Source organism: Cannabis sativa, chromosome X, assembly GCF_029168945.1.
Source record: "Cannabis sativa cultivar Pink pepper isolate KNU-18-1 chromosome X, ASM2916894v1, whole genome shotgun sequence".
Taxonomy (NCBI): Eukaryota; Viridiplantae; Streptophyta; class Magnoliopsida; order Rosales; family Cannabaceae; genus Cannabis; species Cannabis sativa.
The window spans coordinates 4,645,538-4,655,895 of NC_083610.1; the positions used below are offsets into that span (position 1 = coordinate 4,645,538).

At 35.0% G+C, this 10,358-nt stretch overlaps 1 protein-coding gene across 1 annotated transcript; it reads right to left on the reverse strand.

Annotated features, from left to right (window-relative positions):
* Positions 1–1,082: 1,082 nt before the first annotated feature.
* On the reverse strand, positions 1,083–9,549 carry LOC133032804 (endoribonuclease Dicer homolog 3). The gene is made up of 23 exons (XM_061107305.1): positions 9,398–9,549; positions 9,084–9,264; positions 8,721–8,834; positions 8,052–8,186; positions 7,894–7,963; positions 7,136–7,200; positions 6,911–7,042; positions 6,645–6,797; positions 6,426–6,555; positions 6,254–6,359; positions 5,815–6,171; positions 5,513–5,731; positions 5,138–5,406; positions 4,756–5,024; positions 4,163–4,680; positions 3,987–4,081; positions 3,687–3,904; positions 3,393–3,602; positions 2,840–3,316; positions 2,482–2,754; positions 2,018–2,344; positions 1,573–1,940; positions 1,083–1,479 (listed from the first exon to the last, which is right to left on the reverse strand). The coding sequence occupies exons 1-23, from the start codon at positions 9,505–9,507 to the stop codon at positions 1,269–1,271; spliced, it is 5,007 nt and encodes a 1,668-aa protein (XP_060963288.1). The 5' UTR covers positions 9,508–9,549; the 3' UTR covers positions 1,083–1,268.
* Positions 9,550–10,358: the final 809 nt, after the last annotated feature.

Below are 10,358 nucleotides of genomic sequence, written 5' to 3' on the forward strand. Positions count from 1 at the left end.
TCCTAGTTTTCCAGTGTGAATTTCATATTTTAATAGAGTAAAACATATAAAGTGTAGGTTAGTTGTTGTTGATTTATCCCATGAAATATTACCATTTTTAAATCATGTTTTTCGAATTTTTCGGTTGTTGAAAATTTTACCTGAACTCTTTCTGTTTCTGTTATTGAATTATGTTCTTGCTATAACATTTTGTTTTTTACTACGCCAAGTAACAAGTTTCCCTCCAAGAAATTTATAGTAACCTGAAGTTGAACGTTTATTAACTGAATTTTTAGTCAAATCAGCATCTGTATAAGCTTCCACTTGTAAATGATGATGATTTCTGAATAATAAGTCTTTCTCTGGTGGTTCTGAATAATAAGTACTCACCTGGACATAGCATTTGAGTGACAAGTAGATTAACCTTCCAACTAGTCTTTGGTTTAGCAAAATACTTTCGACCTTGAAAACTTATTCCAAAGAAAATATTTGAGTGTCCCCAAATCTTTGATTTTAGTTCTTCCGATTCTTGACCATCATTTCCTGTTAAAATTAAGTCATTGTCCTCTTTTCCATGTTTGTAGAACATAGTATGGTCACTGTAACCACAACATTTTACAGCTTTCCCAAACCTCTCAAACCAAGCTCTAGGCAATTGTTTGAGGTCGTATAAGAATTTCTTTAACTTTATAAATTTGTTTTTGACCCCATTTTTTCCTCAAAATATGGTGGTAGATTCATAAATACTTCTTCAAAGTCTTCATTTAGATCTAAAGTATTTTTTCTTACTACTTAAGCGCAATATTTTCTTAATTATTATGATTATTTTTGCTAATCAAAAAATTTTGTGTAGAATTGTGTTACAAAAGCTTCTGCAATAAACAGGGAGCGCCAACCCTAGCGGGGTGTGACACGAAGGGGGCACCACGTCGGCGCGGCATGGCACGGAGGGGATGCTAACCTTGGTTAAATATGATTATGTTTAGTAGCTGATTAAATATGATTATATAATTGGTATCACAATGTAAATTTTCCAAAAATAAATTAATAACGTTAGTTATTTAATAGAAATATTTGGGTATATTTCTAATTTCTCTAATAAATTAGTAATTATTTTCTATATAAGGTTAGATGTAAATTTTTCTAAAATATTCGATTACTACATAATAAAAACTCATTTACAAGTTACAAATTAAAACCTCATGCAATGGAGATCGATAGGGATTGTGAATTATAACTTTACAACACAAGTTGAACTCCCTACACAATTATTCCACTAAAAAATCGAGTCAAGACTTGTCACCGATGACGAGTTTCCCCAATTTTTCAAGCTCGTAAAGCATCGCCAATGCAGCTGAATCAAACGAGCTCTTCTTATCGGCTTTTGCATCACCGGTACATTCAATGTCACCGGAGTTAGGAATGTACAAAACTATATCTGATACAAAACTGTTGAAGCCTGTTCTTTTTTCCAAGCCTTCACCGAGCTCAATAGGAGTTCTGCGAGACCAAAAGATAATTTATAGTTAGGTCAACAAAGTATCTTAAATCCTGGCTCCGTCCTTAAATGTAAAAAGATACAATTTGCTTCACCTTGATTTAGTTTCTCTCGTTTTGAACTCGGGCATTTGCCATTGTTGCTTCTTGCAAAGCTCGAATAATGTCATCCTAGGTCCTCCTTTGTTCATCTTGATTTCCGAAATAGATGGGATGTCATCGTTCGAAGAACATCCCTTTTTCTCAGAGAACTCGACGATATTAACCATAACTGCTTTAGTTGACTTTACGAGATTTCCAGTTCCATCTCTCTTAAGTTTTTTATGGTTCTGTGCTTCTACAAGTTCGTCGTCTATTGTTAAACCATTTTCGTCAATGTTCATGTTTGAGGAAGACAAATCATCCACATTTTCGGTATCTTGCTTCCTCTTCTTGGAGAACCATGAGTATGAAATTCCTCTAGTCTGCATATTCATTACAAGAATTTAGAGCAATAACTCCAACAACTATTAAAGTTAGGATTTTTCAAATGAAGCCAAACCTCGAGTTTCTTCAACAACCGACGAGCTGCTTCTCCTTTCGCTGCTTTTTTACTACGGTCACTTCCCTCTCCGATCAACTGGACATCTTTAAGCTGTAAGGTAAGCTCTGCATGCACCATTTCGCCCTTCTTTGTGCAATTTTCTTTGATGAAATGCCCGAGAGAATCGCATAATTCATTCAATTCACGAAGTGGTGGCAATTCGAGTTTATCTGGAGTCACAATGGGAGACAATAGTGGTTCGAATATTCTCCACACTTCGTCGATATTAAGCTTCGTATCAATTAGCACGGCCCCTGCAATACTTTCAAATATGTCCCCTAGAGCCTGAAGAGGAAACACGAAAGTTTACGAGATTTTTAGTTGTAAATACCAAACTGATCTCGAACCAAACATGAATCTTTCGATTCATTTGGCTCTCATCGCTCAATTACTTCGAAAATAAAAGAAGAATAACAACTTGCCTTAGGACCTTTTGCTCCTTCAAATGATCTACTTGCATTGTTATGTTCAGCAAAAGATTTCACATACTCTGCTATTTGATTTTGAAGCAGACCCGAGCAATGTAGAAGGTGGTGTTGAAGGTCTCGTCTTACTGCAGCTTGAGCGAAATTTTCATTGCTAACACAAGCCGAACGCAAGTCTGTTAACTCACCTGGATCGATATCTGTATAGGTCTGATAAAGGTACCTTGTTGTAAGCAAGTCCAAGACCGCATCGCCAAGAAACTCGAGCCTCTGAAACATTCAAGAAGTTAATAGGATAGATCTTTAAAAAACTCACTTATTCAAAGATAACGTTGATTAAGGGATCCTAAACTACCTGATAACAGTAATCGAGATTGAGTTCTTGATCAGAGGCGTGCGTCATTGCTTCTTGCAGAAGACCTTTCGTTGAAAATACATACTCGATTTTCGACTCTAGGGTTGCAATCTCATTTTCTTTTGGGGTATAAGACCGAAGAGATGCAATCGAAATCGCTTCTAAAACTAAAGAAGGCTCAAGCTCAGCATCAATACCGAACCACTTCATTGTATGAATTGCAGCAGTCAATCCACCGCCGACATAATATGCTCCTACGAGGGCTTCAACACAATCAGCAATAGTTTTCGAGCCCATCCATCGATGACCTTTGTCACAAGTCTTTCCCAGTACAACTTTCGGGTCTTCGGTTTGGAATTTTTGATCAAGAGGTACTTCTAAAGTATCCAATCCACATTTACAAGGAACTGGTCGTAACGAATGTTGTCCTGGAGCGACCCAACGACGTGGATCAAATGCACCATCGCGTATATACCCCTAAGAAAAGCAAGGTGTTTAACTCATTTGAGTAAACTTTGAACAAAATTAATAAAGAAAGGTCATACAAAAATACCTGCAATTTATGATCTATTCCCAATTTATGCAAATTCTTGTTGCAAATAATTGAAGACCGTCGAGAAGTGAGTTGCCCTTCGTGTATCTTTGGATATTTAAGAAAGAGGTGGCAACTAACAACATATTTCAAAACCGAGTCACCGAGCAATTCCAAACGTTCCATAGAAAAATTTTCACAACATCTAAGGGTTGTAAGACCTTCAAGAATCTAATCACCAAAGAAATTAGTTAGGTTAGTCAAAAAAACTGATTTAACTAGCATCGACGAATATTATAACACTTAGAAACATACCAATGAGCTTGAAATTCGAGAGCTCATATCTGAGGTGCGAAAATCTATTTCTTTTCTAAGTTGGCTAGCTAGCATTAGGGATTCCAAACGGTGCATCAACGACGGTATTAGATAAAGTGATTTTATAACGCTTCTCGGTATATCAATAGTCATCAAAAGCTCTGGTGGCATATGGGCATGCATTTGTGGCTTAGAGACGCCATTTTTCGATTTCTTACCTACCATTTAAGCAAATCATTCAAAAATATACATTCAAACTATTTTCTATTTCATCTTTTCAGCTCAAGCAACTAAACAAACCTTCATCACTGAAGTTCACCAAAAGGTTGTGAGGATTATGACTTTGCTTTAACCGCAATAAAGGTTGATTCGGATACATTAGCTCAATCCCGTACCTGATCAGAACAACCATTATTTAACCGAAAAGAAAAAGAGATTAGTTCAAAAATTGTGAATTAGGACATTCAATCACTTACTTTTTGTTAAAGTACTCGGTATAGGAAGTGAACGGTGATGAAACATCGTCACCGTTAACCTCGAATGGGCTCTCAGCCGATGTGCCACTCTCCAATTCAACAATCGAGTATAATTTCCCGGTGTGAATAGCCAATACCACCCTCTCTTCGAGATTGGATGTATCGACAGAACCATTAGCAAAGTGAATTATATTATCACACATACTCTCTAAGGACTCGGTCTTGCATGGCGACACATTATCTGATTCGCCATTATCTGGCAATGACTTCTTCATCAGTAGTTCTACCACGGAAACACAAGAATCCATTTCTTGCCAACTTATTCTCCAAGATTCATTGCTTGCCCCGTTTGATGATTCGAGTGGAAGAAGCAAATACGTATAGAATTGGTTCCATAACCTTTTCTCATCATTTCGTAGTAAAAATTGTCTCTTTGTTCCAGCTGATTTAGAACCCATAAATACCCTCCCAAATAATCCATTAAAGAATAGTTCTTGAAAGCATTTTGCTTTCTTCATCTGTTAAAAATGAAAATCGAAGTTAGTAGACCATGATAAGGATTATTATTTAACCCGGGGAGCTTATATTTGTACCTGTTCTGCATCTAGATTTACTTGTCCACAATAAGAAACCGAAGTCTTAACTGATTTTGTAACCAAGAAGAGTTCCAACTCGAAATTTCCAACATCATCATCAAGCTTCGACTCGATTAGAAGAACAAATTCGGAAAAGAACTCGTCAACATTACTGCAAGCAAATACAAACCTATAAGCATGAAAAACAGCATCATGCTTTTCTTCCCAAGTGCCAGATAATGCAAGAGCACGAGTCGATCCATGCAATTCCTTCCTTTTTGTTGTTCCTTCAAACACAAACATGAAGACAAGTTATAAAAACACATACCCTTGTTCATAATCGATAAAGTTGTTAGAAAACTTATGCTAAATCTGTCCAAATTATAGAACATTCACATACCAGCACCGGAAGCAGCTTCTTTGGTATTCACTGCGACACTTTTTTCTGAAGATTCTTCCGTGGAAGGGAGAAGATGATCATCTAAAGCACCCATGTGATGTAGTTTTTTACAAGCTTCTAAGCAAACGAGTTGCTTAGATAACTGAGAGCTCGTACTTACAGGACCCATTAGCGTTTTAAAAGCCGCATTTGGAGGTAACATTATTTGACACTCAAATGACCGTTGCCCAAGATTCGAGTACTTAAATGTCGGCTTTGGAGTGAAGTACCTAAGAAACATAAAACCAAAAAAGACACGAGTAATAAGTAGGGAAACGAACTTTTTACAAACACACACTTAGGGAAGACTTTATGATGAGGAAAAAAAATCCATACTTGTCACCGGGGAGTCGTTCACAATACCGATGTATGAGACTGACACTAGAATCTGGTGTAATTGATGCTCCGGTGGTATCCACATAATATGCAGGCGCAACCTTGGGAGTAAATGGCTTCACGGTGCACAAATTATGATCTCTATTTGTAGTTGTATCTACCACCGAACGCTCGCTCCTAATGACTTCATATAATCGATCCCTTTGCTTAGCATTTCCCCTGCAAATTTCATGCATAACAAACATAAATCCAATCCTTTTATTATATTATTATTATTATCATCTTTTAAATTCAAAACTCACCTCTCCAACATCATGACAAACTGCGAGTCTTGTTGTCGAGCTCGTCCCCTTGATTGGACATAGCTTCGTACAGTCTTAGGCAAGTCAAAACGTATCACATAGGAGCAGTTCGGTACATGAATTCCCTCCTCAACTACGTCAGTAGCAAATAACAGATTGACCTTTCCTGAGCGAAACGAATACAAAGTCTCCTTTTGCAATTTGGGAGCAAGGGCATCAACAGATGATGTATTACTTCCAGTTAAATATGAAACTGTAAAATGAGACAAACAAGCGACTTTCTTCACAAATCTTTCGATTACTTTAGCTATGATGATTCTATCGACAAAGATGAGGCAAAGTATCTCCATAGCTCCTCTGTTACCACAGAAATTTATTAAGTTAACCTAAAGGATATTAAGTTAGAACAAATTTGGCAAAAGAAGTTGTTGTGTTTTACCCGAAAGATTGGAAAAGGTTAATCAACTCTTGTAGTTTTGAAGAAACATAGCCTAAATGCACAGCCTTTACATAGTCAAATTCAGAACCCATGAAATCTTCACAGCCTGAATCACAAAGGACAGATATCAGAAAACATATCGAGAAGTGGAGACAATTCAATAACGGTATACCATGTGCAAGTGATTCTTCAAAAGCGCACAACGCTTCCTCGAGAAAAGATTTGTACTCCATCGAAAATTTTCTATGAACTTCACAATCTTCTTGAGAATTCGGGAAGTTTTCCAGACATATCTTCACGGCCTACAAAACAAGTATGTTAATAAATTTCATATTATGATAGGAATTGTAAAACAAAAATTGTTCTTTAAGATCTTTAATTACAGCCATACCTCATAAGCACATACGAGACCAAGTTCATCAAGGCAATATGATATCTTTACGTGGTCATTTGTCAACCGTTTTTGCAGTGTCTTCATTCTATCATCCATGTCCTTGTAATTACTTTGCGCTGATTCTTGACACTTCGGAAATGAAGCTTCAGACTGTTCAAAAAAAAAAAGAAAAGAGAAAAGAATCATCATCTCTGTGATGATACCTTCAATAAGAAAATACATATACAAATGGATTGCTGTGTAAAGTTAGTATATTGTAATACCTTTAACCATAAAGCTTCCATTTTTGCTTTCAAATCTAGAAATGGATACCGATTTTGATCATAAAATTTGAGGGTCTCTTTTGCAGAGGGGACAAATGTTTCCATCTCCGTCTTGTCTTCAAGAGTATAAATCTAAGGAATCAAAATTTAAGATACAAAAAAGTAGTTAATTATCATGATTGACATCTAATCAATGTAATTAAAACAAAAATGTACAAGTACTACCTGGGAATCCAACATGGTTTCGAGTTCTGATAGTTGACCTTCACAATCCGTTGTTGACGAAACACCTTAGTAACAAATTCACATTTCAGTCACAAACTCGGTCATATAAGCTAAATGTCTCAATTCAAGCCAAGCTTTCTAAGGGCGCGTTTGGTATACCATATTGTGTTGTATTGTATAGTATTGTGTTGGATTGTATTTATTAGTATTATTTAATACAATACTTTATTTGGTTTTGATTTGTATTAATAGGTTGTGTAAAATTATATTATCTTTACCATAAACTTAACCTCAATCCCAACCTCAGCCCTGGACTCAGATCAAGAGTCAGGTCCGAGACCGAGGCAGTGTCCAAGGCCGAGGGCGGGTCCGAGGCCGAGACATGGGCAGTGTCCAGGGTTGGGGTCGGGTCGAGGTCTCGGTCTAGGGTCAGGTCCAGGTCGGGGTACAAGGTCGAGGTCCGGGTCTAGGGCCAAGGTCCAGGATCTGGGACCAGGTCTGATTCGAACCCGGGGTATGGGCCGGGGTCCGAGACCTGGTCAGGGTCCAAGGTCCGGGTTAGGTTCGGGTCCGAGTTCAAGTCTAGACCCTCTCCAAATACTATAATACAAGCTAATACAATATAAAATTTTATCCAAACTTAATGTTCCTTTTTATTTAATACAATATAACCCTTGTACAAGCTATCAAACGAGCCATCAATGTGTTAAAATGAAAAAAACAAATGGAGGAGTTCAATAGCAGTGACAAATTACTACCTTTTCTAACAACAGGTGAAGCTGTCATTCCGAAAATCTTAGGCTTACTACTACATTTGTGATAAAATTCCTTCAGCGAAACAGGAGAGCAAATCAATCATCAAAAACACTTCTTAAACATATAATACGGATGCAAATTCAACATAAATGACACTAACCTTCATTATTTTTGTATAAGGATGGTTACCAGTAGCTCGATGGCATTCGTCTATAACCATTAAACCTACTGATTCTAAGCTAAAGAAAGCCCTTCTTAATGCATCTAAAAGAACCTGGGGTGTCATAACCAAGACCTGCAAGAAAATTATGTATTAATCCAACAATGTAATAAGATCAATAAGGCTTCTATCTTTGTAGAGATGTTAGTTACAAACCAATGTTACTATCAAATCATGATTATGCACATAAAGGCTTTATATAATTGGCCAGTGACACTAAATGTCAGCCATGAGAAAAATAATAAAAAAAAACAAAATCACTTTTTCCTTTCTTTGTAACTAGGATCCTAGCCTAATCAGATAGGAAACTGTAACAATTGCTATGTAGGTACTCAAGAAGGACTCGAACCTTAAGCCACAAGGCCTTGTGGGAGCACACCACAATGCCCGAGAGGCTACAAGAACCCACATTTCAAAACCGATTCACGGGGTTATTGAAAATTAGTTTTTTCGACACATTCGATTCGATACTCTCTAATTTACTAGAATGAGGACTCGAAATTAGGAAAGAACTCAATTGCACAATAGTCCATTATCTCAACAATCAGAAAACCTAAAATATTACTCAAAACTTTCAAAAAACAAAACAAAAAAAAGGCAGAAACTTACATCATGCTGGTTTATTTCATTTTGCCATACTTGTTCAGTCCAATCATCAACCCCTTTACCTCCATAGCACTCTCCAACTTCAAATTCAGTAAGACTTTTAATAACCTCAAATTGCTGAAACAAACCCAAAAACTCAATCATCACTTTATTTTCTTCAGAAATAAATATAATCAAAATTATGTGGGTTTTCCAATTTAAGGCCAAAAAATAAATAAAAGTAATTGCTGAAACAAACCCAAAAACTCAAATCATCATTTTATTTTTTTCAGAAATAAATATAATCAAAATTGGCCACAATGCAAAAGTGGGTTTTTCCAGTTAAGGCCAAAAAATAAATAAAAATCATTTTTTTGAAACAAAAACCTGATTAACAAGATGAACAGTGGGAGCTAAGAAAATGATGATCTTTTTAACTTGTGCTGACTTTATAGTTTGACCAATGCTTTGAATAAGCATAACGGCTATCAATGTCTTCCCAGCACCAGTCTCCATTACAGCTATGGTGTTTTTATTTGTTGCAACCTCGTACATCTCTAATTGATACCTATAAACAACACAACAAAACAACATTATAAGAATAAAAATAAAAAAACCTTACTTTAGCCACACACACACACACAAAAAAAAAAAAAACTAATAAAGTGCATATTTAAGTAAAAAAAAACGTTGAACGAAACCTTCTAGGGTTGATGGAGGGTTTAGGAGAAACATGGGAATTGAGTTGCAGAAAATGATCATCACAATCATTAAGAGTTTTCTGGTTCTGGGTTTGGTTTGGTGACTCCATTAGCAGTACAGGGTAAATAAGTGAAGAAGAAGAACATGTAAAGCTAAACGCTTTTATAGGAAAATAAAAATGGTTACTTTATTTTCCACTTTACGAAAAGGTTTTTTTTTTTTTTTTAAGAATTTTTTAGGGATAATTTCACTAAAACACAAAAATAAAAAAGAATTATTTGGCTTATAAATATTTAATTTTAATTTTCGGTTGTAAATAAATATGTAAGTTTAATTTTTTGCGCAAGTTATATTTCTGACACTTGGTTGTTATTTTTTATTAGTATATTTTAATTATTTTTTTTAAAAAAAATAAAAAATTTATGATATAGACCAATTACAAATTATCACGTGGCAATTTACTTAAGTATTTATTTGTAAGTTAGAGTAAATTTAAGTATTTATGTCGTAAATTACTCAATAAAAAATAAAACATTATAAAAATACGGTTGTACAAAATTTTAAATATTTTTTATGGTTTTTAAGATTTTATTTACATAAAATAAAGTTTTTTGATATATTTTTATATTGTACTCTTGTTATTTTATTTTTGATTTCTTGTTATTTGTATATATTCTTTACGTTGTTTTTCAGTTACTTTTATGTGATTTTCTTGTATTTTATAAAATACCGTAAAAATATACAAAAAAAAACTATCAATGTAAAAGTGTAAATATTTTACTAAAAATAATAGTTTATTATGCAATTTTTCCAATTTTTTTATGTGGCTTATTTAGATCATTTCAGTGTAAATTTTGTGTTAAATTTGACTTAGAAAATAAGTTAAGTTTATATTTGGCCCAAATTTTATAATTGTGTTCTGTATTACGGGTAAAATATGTTGAGTTTTGTGTCCTAAAT